General features: G+C 46.4%; 1 protein-coding gene across 2 annotated transcripts; it reads left to right on the forward strand.

The window, feature by feature from the left end:
* Nucleotides 1–627: 627 nt before the first annotated feature.
* GATA2 (GATA binding protein 2) lies at nucleotides 628–10,040 on the forward strand. Of its 2 annotated transcripts, none has more exons than XM_076346370.1 (5): nucleotides 628–856; nucleotides 1,599–2,198; nucleotides 4,880–5,058; nucleotides 8,071–8,196; nucleotides 9,025–10,040. In XM_076346370.1, the coding sequence occupies exons 1-5, from the start codon at nucleotides 628–630 to the stop codon at nucleotides 9,322–9,324; spliced, it is 1,434 nt and encodes a 477-aa protein (XP_076202485.1). In that variant the 3' UTR covers nucleotides 9,325–10,040. The 2 variants fall into 2 exon arrangements, with proteins under 2 accessions (XP_076202485.1, XP_076202486.1); XM_076346371.1 differs by having other exon boundaries at nucleotides 4,913–5,058.
* The last annotated feature ends 2,089 nt before the right edge of the window (nucleotides 10,041–12,129 follow it).

The raw sequence follows: 12,129 nt of genomic DNA on the forward strand, positions 1-12,129 counted from the left end.
AGTCGGAGTTCTTGCTAGAACTACGCTGTATTAGATCTGCTGTTCTTCCCTTTTTACCCCGCTTTTGAAGCCAGCTGGAAAAACTCCTGTTGACGTTTGTAGCGAGAGCGGGGGGAAAAAAAAGGAAGCTTTTTGCCTTTTTTTTTTTTTTGGTAAAGAGTTTGAAATGGGATCTCTGTTTATTTTGTGGGGCAATGAGCAGGGAGGGCGCAAGGCGAGGACTTTGGGGGAGAGGATATTTTTGGACGGGGGGAGGGGCTCCGCTTCCCCCTCCCCATGCATTTACCGCTGGGAAAACAACCCGGGCAGGAGCCGGCCCGGCGGGCAGCGCACCCCGGGGCTGCCGAGCCGCTAACCCGCCCGTCTTTCCCTACAGGTGCTGCCCCGGCGCTTCCCCGGACCTGCCACCCGCCTGCTGACAGAGGGACACGCTGACTTCGGGGGTCCTCCCCCACCCTTCCGAGGGCGCACTCCAGTCACCCGACGGTTTTGTCTTGAAGAAAAGCCACCCCATCTCCTAAAACCCACCAGCAGCGCCAAAAGCCGCCCCCCGAGCAGCACCACCACCCCCCACCGAGCACCGCTCGCTCCTGGACCGGGGGTGGGTGGGAGGGGAGGCCCGAGGCCATGGAGGTGGCCACGGACCAGCCTCGCTGGATGGCCCACCACGCCGTGCTCAACGGGCAGCACCCCGAGAGCCACCACCCCGGTCTGGCTCACAACTACATGGAACCAGCGCAGCTCCTACCTCCGGATGAAGTCGACGTCTTCTTCAACCACCTGGACTCCCAGGGCAACCCCTACTACGCCAATTCCGCCCATGCCCGGGCCAGGGTCTCCTACAGCCAGGCACACGGTAAATCGGCACCCACCGCCCTCCTTTGCACCCCCGGCCCCTTCCCCGCCCGCCTCCGCCTGCGCTCCCCGGGCCCCTCCGTGCGGGTGTCCTACGTGGAGGCGAGGAGTTCCACTCGGGGGCCGCTTCGGTGTGTCGGAGCTGGGGGGAAAGGAGATCTAAGAAAACAGGATGGAAAGGGAGGCACGGGTGGATTTTAACCCTAGAGATAACCAAGGACTGGCGGAGGGGAGGGAAAGAAAGGGGGGAGGTGAGAGAGGAAGGGGAAATAGTGTGCGCACAGGCTAAAACTTCTCAGACACGGCTACTTCCCGGATGCAAAATACAAACCGACTCAAATCGGCGATGGATTTTATTTGGGGGTGTCTTTAAGGAGCCGAAGAGAGCGTGTTGCAGCAGCTCGGAAGACAGCAGAAGGGGGTTTGCTGCTTATTCCCAGGGGTGGGGTGGGGTGGGAGGAAAGGGGGTGCCTCCTGCCCCAGGTGGCTGGGTCCCCCTCCTGCTGCCCATCGCTCTTTCTCGCTGGGCTGGCTGTTATCTCCCTCGGAGGGGAGAGGGCGAAGGGGCCGTTGCGCCAGTCTGGCTGCTCTTCTCTGGCTTGTGAAATCTCTCCCCATGCCCGGCTCCCCTCCGGCTGCCTGCAGACTGGGGAGCTGCCCGGGCCGGGAGCTGGGGGACTTCCCAGAGCCGCTCCGGGCTGAGCTGCCCCACGCTGATCCCAAACGCTCTTGTGTTCCTACAGCCCGCCTGACCGGGAGTCAAATGTGCCGGCCTCATCTTATCCACAGCCCCGGGATCCCTTGGCTGGACAGCAGCAAGGCGGCACTGTCTGCCCATCACCACAACCCCTGGACCGTCAACCCCTTCACCAAGACACCCCTGCACCCCTCGGCGGCCGGAGCGCCCGGGGCCATCTCGGTGTACCCAGGCAGCAGCACGTCCAGCACCGCCTCCGTGTCTTCGCTCACCCCGGCCTCGCACTCCGGCTCCCACCTCTTTGGCTTCCCCCCGACCCCTCCCAAGGAGGTGTCCCCGGACCCCAACTCCACCAGCGCTGCCTCCCCTTCGTCCTCCGCTGGGGCCCGGCAGGAGGACAAAGACAGCATCAAGTACCAAGTGTCGCTGTCGGAGGGGATGAAGATGGAGAGCGCCAGCCCGCTCAGAAGCAGCCTCACCAGCATGGGGGCCCAGCCCTCCACCCACCACCCCATCCCCACCTACCCCTCCTACGTGCCGGCCGCCCACGACTACAGCAGCAGCCTCTTCCATCCCGGCAGCTTCCTGGGGGGCCCAGCGTCCAGCTTCACCCCCAAGCCACGAAGCAAGGCCAGATCCTGTTCGGGTAAGTGTGGCACCCCGTGGCCTGCCCTGTCACGCACCGGCTGTATCCCCGGGGTGGAAGGGCCGAGGTGAGGGCCGTGCTGCCGGGGGGGGGTGTGCGTGCCTGTCATGGTTGGCTTTGCTGGCTGTTTGGGGGTGAGGCTTGCAGGCTGCTGCGAGGCTGGGTGCTTGTGTCTGCTCTCTTTGGGGCAGAGGAGCAGGCGACTGCTTGGTCCCACTTTTCTGGGTTTTTAAACTAGGAGATGGAGCTTGCACCAGGCTTCTGTGGGTGCCAACACATCCATAGTGGCCGCTGAGCCACCGGCACCAGCCCCAGAGCCCTCAGAGGGAGCCGAGGGACACAGGGACCGGTGCAGTGTGAGGTGGCAGATCGAGTCGTACAAGGAAGGATTTATACGAGGAAAAAATATTTCCCTCAGAGAAAAGCTAGCCTCAGCCACCCGGGGGGCTCGGGCCCGACCCTGCTTCCTCAAGTCAGTAAACCCCCCCACGGATTACACGATTATTACATTAATTAGCGATAGGTGTTTCTCTCTCAATAATTTCCACGTCTCTTCATTAATACAAACCAAGGCCCCAGCACAAGATGAAAGCGAAACTTACCCGGCCGGTCCGCTTCTAATCGCAGAGGGCCTTATTTCCTTCACTTTTTACAGGAGCAAAAGTTCAAATATAGTTTACATACCAGTGCAAAAGACTAAGGTGTCCAGTCATGGCTAACTTACTCCAGTCTAACTTTAACTAGAAAATACTCCTTCCCCCCCCCCCCCAAACCAGACATATCTCTGCTTCCAAACGACTGACTGCAGACCTTTCCCGTGTTCACAACCCTTCCTTGCATTTCTTCCTAAAAGTGCAGTCCTAAATCAGCAAATTAGGTGATGGATGAAGTTTTGATTCCCACTGTGAAATCACAGTAGTTGCACAACTGGACAGACGAATTAAGACAATTTGTGTAATTCTACTAACCTTCCTGCTTCAACATCCTCAGCCATGGAAGGAAATGAAATACGGTATATTGGGGCTGAATTTAGATAGCCCTTTAAAAATAAATGGCTATATATGCTTTTGTGTGTGTATTCTTATATATCATTGCACATCTATGCTTATGAATACACCACATGCATTTATTTTTAAAGTAGACAATAATTTAGAAATGTGATCCCTTATGAGTTTTGCAACAAAAATATCAGCTGTTTTACAAGCTCATCAGCTCTGTTTCAAATGGCTCCTCTGAAGGGAAAAACACTCTCCCTCTGCCATTATTTAAATGCAGTTGCTATTATGTATAGGTATTTTTTAGTAGTGAGAGAGCAGTAAGTAAAGGCAATTAGCAGCCGAGTTTGGAAACGGATTCGAGACCCAGTTCTGTGAAGATAAAGGGATCTCGAGTAGCTTTTTAATTTTTGTCCTGGAGTTGCCGATGATTTTATTAGATGGGGGAAGTAAGGAGCTTTTTTTGTTTTGTTTTACGGGGTTTTTTTTTTTCTGTAAGGGAGCCCCCTGTGCAAGGAACTGGGGAAAGTTCGTGACCACTCAGTGTTTTTGTAGGAAAACTAAGACTCACGACACGACGACTCCTGCAGCTTCCTGCCCTAGGAGGGACAAAAGCTACAAATGCAGCGCCACAGAGCTCCCCTCATTTTTCACTGTAGACTGTGTTGTTTAAAAGCTACCCACTCCCTAGATTAAAGGAGACACAAGCCCCGCTGAACTCAACGTGGCCTGCTTCAGCTATTAGCAAAAAGAATTTCCTCTCCAGTTAAATACTGTAGGATTTGCATAAACTATATTAAGAGAGATTTCTATATTAAGCAGACCTGCCCTCGAAGCATCAGAGGCAAATGAACTTTTAGCAGAGAGCTTTCTGAGGCAGAAACAGATATCTAGGAGTTACATGCTGGGTTTTCACAGAGCCATTCTACAATGCTGTGTTTCCCACGTTGTGCTACTAAAACTAATAATGAAGCGGTAGTAAGGTAAACTGCTCCCTACCAAATCCAAACTGTATTGTTGAAAAATCACAGAAATGGAAAAGAACTGACAGCCTGTTTTTTACAGTAATTTCCAGAGTGCTTGCTGAAACTGAACTTTCTCAAAGATCAGTGTTAACAGCGTTTTTCTGCCTTTAGAACAAAAATCATAACCGAGCCTGTGGCATTCTGTATCCCTTCCCAATCTGCTCGGCTTTACTTTCTCAGCCCGTAGCATTTGCAACAGAAAAGAAAGCACAGAATGGGAGGTCTTTTTGCTTGGATTTAATTCTAGAAAGCCTCTTCCTTTGACTCTCTTTAACATATTGTGTGTTTGCAGGTGTGTGTGTTTGTGTACACGTGTGTAGTTGTGGCAGGAGAACACAGGATCTAACCATCGGAGTGCAATAGATACGGGAGGGGAGCGGTGCCCAGCGCAGATTAAGGGAGTTCTCGTTACTGAAACGATAACTTCCATCTGACACAATAAGAGTGTCACTCTTTCTCACCTTGGAGAGAGAGCTGCCTATTTCTGATCATGACATAAAATACTCGCTGGAGTCTGAGCGTTCTTGAAACACTGAGCTCCTTGATGCATGTGCTGTAGATGTCACTGCTGTCTGATTGTGCTTGAATTAACACGCTGTTTTGACTTCTGGAAAACGCCTAAAGGACAATGCAAAAAGCTTTTGTGAATTTGTTTTTAAAGAAAGAAATCCGGTTTCTTCGTGTTTCCATTTAGAAGGCAGAGAGTGTGTGAACTGTGGAGCAACTGCCACCCCTCTCTGGAGAAGAGACGGCACCGGGCATTACCTGTGTAACGCCTGCGGGCTCTACCACAAAATGAATGGTCAAAACCGACCTCTCATTAAACCTAAACGAAGGCTGGTAGGTGTCTCTCTTTCTCCTGGGTTTGGGGATAACTTAGGCAAAGGGACCACACGCAGGCACAAGTCAAACGTGTCTCATCTCTGCTCAGCCCCTGCGCGGAGCCAAGCCGTACTGTACATGGGGGTCAGTCACGTCGAGGTCACTGCCGTGCCTCGAGGCAGATCTCCCCCCCTCCCCCGCCACCCCCGGCCCCGGCATCCCCGGCACAGACCACCGCGCCGCCGCAGCCTGCCAAGCGTGCCTCTGTCCCGAGCCTCCCTGCTGCTCACAATACACGCGGGATATCGTGTATCCGTCTCCCCGTTTATCCTCAGATGACAGCTTTTAATCTAATTCCTCATTTATTTGGCCTCTTGGGACGTTTTGGGCGCATACTGGGAGCGAAAGGGTTATGAGCGTGAATGTCCTCCACCGTGTACTAAAAAAAAGTTCCAGCTCCAAAAAGCAAAACAAATCAGATGAGTCAAAGCTACTGCTCCCTACTTAATAATTATTTGTATAAAAGCCATGAAGTAATTTTCACTCTTATATTCTCTGGCAATATTAATATTGGTTCCCTCCCCAGACAATCCCCTACTGTTTTAAAAAAAAAAAAAAAGTCCTATTATTTTTCCATGGAGTCACCTATACTTTGTATTTTCATTTGAGTGATTTAAAAAAAATGTCCTTTCTAAGCTCCTGGTAGTAGTTTCCTATCCGGATATCTGTACGTTAAAGATAAGGAAACTTTGTGTATCTGTTTCCTGACTCTAAAAGCTTTAGAGAGTTTCTATAGGCAAGCCTTGCCAGTCATGCTTGCTGTTTTGAAATTTCTAATACACTCTACTCCACAAATAATGCGTAAAATGCTAAGAATAATAAATATATTTTTTGGAGCTTTGTGATTTATGGTGCCTAAGTCTCTTAGCTATTCGTGGGCACATTTCAATGAGGTTTGGAGAGCAGAAAATTGGCATTACTGCTCTAACGCTGGGATGGGATACAGAAGATTTCTGTCGTGAGTCAGAATTTCAACTATGCAAGCTTCTTAATGACTTGCCTTCTAAAGTGACTGACATATAGAAAAATGTTAAGACAACAGTGTAACATTATCGTCTCTCAGGCTCAAGTGCTTTCCAGTCTGAATGGGACAGGCCATAGAGTTAAGCAGCATAGTTGAATATCAGTAAGCCATCTCAAATATGCAAACATAGGTCTCCACCTTCCAGTGTGTTGGGAGACTGTTATACTTAGCTCACTGCGAGGGGTTTGGGGGGCACTAGAGAGGTTTTCTTTTAGTTTAGTTGTTTTTATGTTTTGTTTTAGTTGATTTACAGCTTTGTTTATTGCCCCTTTTTCCACTGTAGTTTGCTTGTTTGCAGGGGAGAGGAGATGGCCATCTTTGGGAATTTGTTCATCTGACATGCAATAGCAAAGTGATCATATTAATAATGTCAGTGTTTGGAAGTCTGGCATTAATTGTGTTTGGGTTGCATAAGTGTACATGCAGTAGGGGGTACCCCCTCTTTCTGCCTTTGGCCTGTTCTCACAGGCGAGTAAGGGACTGAAATACATGAGTCTCCCAGGGCCTGATTCTTGCCTTAAGCTGCTGAGCCGTCCCATCAGCTTTCGGAAAGTTACAGAGGGCCATGGTGTAAATCGGGAGCAAGTGAGAACGGAACCTGGTGCTCCTCTTCTGCGAGCCGGGTCGGCCTGTGCTTCAAGCGGCACCAGCTCCCCGGCGGAGCCGGCAGGCAGGGAAGCGCACAAAGTTCTCGTCTGGGAAACCCACCGCTCCGTGACTCTGCTCACGGAGATGCCCTGCACATTAACGTGAGCTTCGCTGCTGCTTCTCCCTATGGCTCTCAGTGGCTAATTGCAAATATATCCAGGGAGCAGGGCCCCGGGGAAATTACCACGATTGATATGCATTAGAAAGTAAACTGCTAATTTAAGAAAAGAAAATACTGAGTCCTCAGCATTAATCCAATTGCACAAAATGGACTGTATTTTGACCACTTCCAGAGGCAGGGCTGAAGCTTTCTAATACAAAATTATTTTCCAAAATATGGGGTGCAATTAGTCCATCCATAACACTTTATATGATAGCATGCTTGCACAAAGAACGTATTATTGTGGGGTCTGCTAGACAAGGGCCCATCCAGAAATTACTGGCTGCCTGCTGTTCTACTTTTCCTGTTCTTGTTTTGGGAGGTGGGAGAATGTTTGGGCATTTTTCTTTCCCCCCACCTTGATTTCAGCAGAACAATAGTTTTAGAAAGGGTGGTGGATTTGGGGGAGGTGTGTGCTTTTTTTTTTTAAAGACAGTTGTTTGAGGGCTTGTCAGCCAAGGAACTGAGTAGGGACAGAGGCGGCAGACAGGTCAGTGGAATCGTTGCTGCAAGGCATGAAATTTGGTTTGCTAAATATTTAAAGAAAGTTGGAGCCGGTTTTGTTTTCTCCCTTTCACTTGTAAATGGAAACTGAATTTTCAGTGATGGCTCTGATAAATACTGCACCCAGTTAAGTAATGCGGTTGGTTTTCTTTTGTGTGCATCTTTAAAGGGCCAGAGTAGGGGTAAAAATCACATTCTTTAAGATCATTCCCTCTTTTCAAACCCTGTCCCAACACTAGCACAAACTAAATCGGTCATTTAAAAAAAAAAAAAAAAAGGCAAATGCATTTTCATGACACGTTCTAGAATCCTGCAAAGGGAAAACCTGAACAAATCAGATGTCATTTTCCCCTCTAAAATTTTTGTTTGTGGAGTTAGTTAGAGATGCATTGTTTCTCTCTACGTCTCCTGCACACACGGTGCCACGGGGCTTGAGGCTGCAGTCCGCATAGCAGAATACTTGAATTTAAACAAAAACCTAGCGGCCACAAAATGTAAAACTTTCTTTTAGCCCTGATGCTCTGTAAAATCTTAGTAAGTAGTTCTACCCAACCTAAATACTGAGTCCAACTTGACCTTTCTCATGATCTCCCTCCTGCCGATACTTTTTTAATTTTCTTTTTCTTTTGGTTAGTCAGCGGCTAGGAGAGCAGGGACGTGTTGTGCCAACTGTCAGACAACCACCACGACCTTATGGCGACGTAATGCAAACGGGGACCCAGTTTGTAATGCCTGCGGACTCTACTATAAATTGCACAATGTGAGTATTTACTCATCTCATGTGTCGCCGCTTGCCTAGCTGGGATTGATGTCTTAACTGCATAGTGTACACTAGGCTTTTATTGGTTTCAGGGTTTTGGTTGTTGTTTTATTCCTTCCCCTGTCTCTAAGGTTCCCCTGGGAAGTGACAGCCATTCTTTGTCGGCATAGTGATGCTAAGTTCAGTGACATTACAATGTATTAGCTTGGCTTCTAACGCTTGGGCAAATCAGGCAAAATAGAGCTACCACACTTGGTTTTAACTAAGTGTGTTTTGTGTCCCTGTTTCCCTCCAGAAACACAGAGGCCATTTGGAATGGGGTCTGTGCAAAAACTAATCCCGACGGGGCATCTTCATTTTGATTTTGTTTAAAAATAATTATATCTAAGGCTTTGTTTTATTTTTTTTTTAAAGAAATTAATCCTAAGCAGGAATCACTTGACATGTTAGAACATTATTTAAACTGTAAGTAACAGAGGTTACTGGTACAAGATTGCTCATGTCTTAGGACTGAATTTGGGTCAACGTGTGCCTCCTAGTTTGATCTTTTCTATTAGGAAATGAATGAGGACTGAGGGTAAGCCTACGGGAAAGAGTCATCAGCTGCCAAATTCAGTTCAATTTGTTTTTCATGTCCAGTGTTTTTTTGTATGTGTGGTTTTATTAAACGAATCAATATAAACAAGTTCTGCAGAGAGAAACACCATTTTTTTTGGCCAGAAAAAGGTCTCCATCCAGGAAAAACACATGGGGGCTGTCCAAATATTTTCATTTTTGCACAATAAGGTCATTTTGTCTGCATGAGCCTGATTTTCTCATTTCTTGCAGGTGAACAGGCCTCTGACCATGAAAAAGGAAGGAATTCAGACCAGGAATAGGAAAATGTCCAACAAATCAAAGAAAAGCAAGAAAGGCTCTGAGTGTTTTGAGGAACTGTCCAAGTGCATGCAGGAGAAATCGTCTCCGTTCAGCGCTGCTGCTCTTGCTAGTCACATGGCGCCCATGGGGCATTTGCCACCTTTCAGCCACTCTGGACACATCCTACCAACACCCACCCCCATCCACCCATCTTCCAGCATCTCATTTGGACATCCACACCCATCCAGCATGGTTACAGCCATGGGATAAAACCTGATGACCAAGAGACCCACCCAGAGATTAAGAACATGGGGCTTTGCCTAAGACGACACCAAGTAAGAAAATGTTCTGCAAAAGGAGAATGTAGGGATGGCAAAAGGGGATCTTTGCTCCCATGTGGTTTAACTCTTAGTGCTGGACTAAAACCTTGCAAATGATGGGTCTTCTGCAGAAACGTGTAGTGGTGCCTGTAATGCACTTTGCCCCCTCAGGTATAAGGAAAAAGAACTCACCTGTTCAATACTTAATGGTCCAGCAGGAAGCAAAAGGTGGCAGAAGCTGAAGGAAAAGGCTTGGAACTGGCTTTCCTTTCTCTCTTTGTTATTACTGTGAATATTGTAAAGAGATATAAGCAGCCTCCCAGGATGGAATCGGCTCACTGGAAGCCAGACATGCTGGATTTCTATTGCGGACTTTGTTTGGGATGGGGAAAAAGAAAAAAAAAAAAAAATAAAAAAAGGACATCTTTATAAAAACGTAATTTTTAAAATGAAATCAGACACAAAGTCATATTTATTTTGCTCTTGTTTTCCACAAAAAGCCTCAACCCCTCTGATTGCATGTTTTTGTGCTGTTGTTTGCAATGGCTACCCTGTAAGAAAACCTGCCTTCAAAACAAGGGGGAGAGGGGGGAACATATTCAGCAGCCCCCTTGGATTAGCTCCGTCTATCTTCCATACCAAAATATCTACTAGGAAGGGTGAAAAGATTGGGGGGGGAACAAAGCAAAAATGTAGCTGTAATATGGGATTTCAATGTGCCCAAGATGGTGATTATTTTGACGCAATTTCTTCATTCTTTTCCCTAACAGGAAAGATTTATTTTAAAAAAAACAGCCCCCCTCCCAACTACCCTATTATTCCTCAAAACAGACAGCTAGGTCAGGCAAACTGTTACGAAAAAACTCTCGGGGAAGGCAATCCTGCACTAGCGAGGGGTGAGATACAAGCATTTACCAAACTGTCGCAGCTAACTTCTAGCACAGCAAAAACCATCACAGGGCATAAAAACATCCAACTCTCAGACTTTGGAGGTTGAAGCATTTTGTTCTGTTGTGTTGGCAGCTGTTGCTTAAAAATGCAGATTAGCTGCTTGGGTAAACTTGCGGCAGTGTGGCCACCACGTCCACACGCAACCAGCCAGCGCATGTGCTGTCTCGGGCATCCAGGGCCCCGGTGGACTTCACAGGGAGGAAGGGCAGAAATGAGGTTGAGATCACTGGAGAGGGGAAAGAGAGAGACAATCAGTTTGAGCTTCACACATCCGTCAAATCCCAGACACAGCGACGGCTAATGAGATGAGGGAAAGCATCGTTCTAAGGAGAACGTCCGTTTTCCGTAGCGTGTTTTATATGAAAAAAAAAAAACCAAAAACAAAAAAAGAAAAAAACCTAAATCTCCCATTATTAAACCATATTGTACGTAAATGACCGAAAACAAAGCTATTGCCAATGTGAAGTGTATTCTATTGATTGTTATGATCTGATGCCTCTCGTGAACACAAGCTCCAGTATAACATACAATGTACATATTTAGCTATACTTCTGATGAAAATGCCCCAATGAACAGAGGGGTTTGATAATGTAAACCACGTAAGCTTAACTCTGTGACAAGCTTTTTATTTTTTTTTTTTTAATTTTTTAACTTTTTTGTTGTTGGGGTTTTTCTTTTTTTTTTTTTTTTTTTTGGATCAAGCCAATTGTATCTTTACTGCAAAAGTCCTGCTTTAAAGAAAAAAAACACAATGAAACAAATAAAAATGGATGTACGTTAATTTTTTTTCTAAACGTGTAATTCAAATATTTGATAATTAAGAACGAAGCAGCCATGAAAATCCTGCTTTCCTCCTTTTTCTGGTCTGTGTAGGCATATAGGTGCACTTTGTAAAGAAGTGGAAATAAACGGGAAACTAAATTGGTTGGGAGAAATCATAAGAATTTTTAATCTACTGAGGTAAAAAATTGGGTCCTTTTTACTTCTTATCTTTTACAATGGTACAGTTGTACATTATTTGTACCCAACTCAAATTTCTGTAAGATTTTGGGGGGGGGGGGGGGGAAGGGATGTGGGTGGAAGACAGGGATTACTGATACAGTTGACAAAGTGCAATATATTGTCAGTCACTGCAGCATAGACAACGGCAGTCGAGATTTAAATTATTTTGTACTTGTATCAGCATAAAAAAATTCTGCAGTATTTTCTGTTTTTATTTTAATTTTTTTATTTTGCTTATTTTTGGATTAGTGAACTAAGTTATTGTTAATTATGTACAACATGTTTATATATTGTCTGTAAAAAGTGTATGCTTTCCTCATATTCCTTCAAGGTGAATATTGCTAAGAATAATAAAATACCTTTTTTGTCAAAGTACCTGTGCCCAGCTCCATGTCATAAAGGCTGCTTTTAATAGGGAGAGAGGAAAAATTATCGTCGTCATTGTTGCCAGTAGAATTATTAGCTCAAACTTTATGCAGAGCGGTCTATTGATATTTCAAAAACCTACCAGGTAGGACAAAAAAAGTAGTTGGTGAATGATTTAGTATAAAAAGCACAGGTACAAAAGCTCATTCTCCGGTGTTGTTTTGGGGTGATGAGGTCATGCAGTTAAGTGCATGAAAGTTTCTAAACCAGTTTAAAATCTAAGCCAGCAGCCACATTGCAGATGATGAACTGTGGTTTCTCTGGGCTTTTTTTGTTGTTTTTTTGGGTTGTTTTTTTAAAGTGTTTGGAGAAATATTTTTCATTAAAAACAAGTTTTAAAAGCACCGTAAATGCAGAAAAGCAGCCAGCTGCCTAA

Source organism: Aptenodytes patagonicus, chromosome 8, assembly GCF_965638725.1.
Source record: "Aptenodytes patagonicus chromosome 8, bAptPat1.pri.cur, whole genome shotgun sequence".
Taxonomy (NCBI): domain Eukaryota; kingdom Metazoa; phylum Chordata; class Aves; order Sphenisciformes; family Spheniscidae; genus Aptenodytes; species Aptenodytes patagonicus.

Excerpts from the sequence above, each read along its gene's own strand:
- GATA2 (XM_076346370.1), top strand. The coding sequence starts at position 628 with ATGGAGGTGGCCACGGACCAGCCTCGCTGGATGGCCCACCACGCCGTG. Across the intron at positions 857-1,598 it reads CTCCTACAGCCAGGCACACG|CCCGCCTGACCGGGAGTCAA; the intron begins GTAAATCGGCAC and ends GTGTTCCTACAG. Across the intron at positions 5,059-8,070 it reads TTAAACCTAAACGAAGGCTG|TCAGCGGCTAGGAGAGCAGG; the intron begins GTAGGTGTCTCT and ends TCTTTTGGTTAG.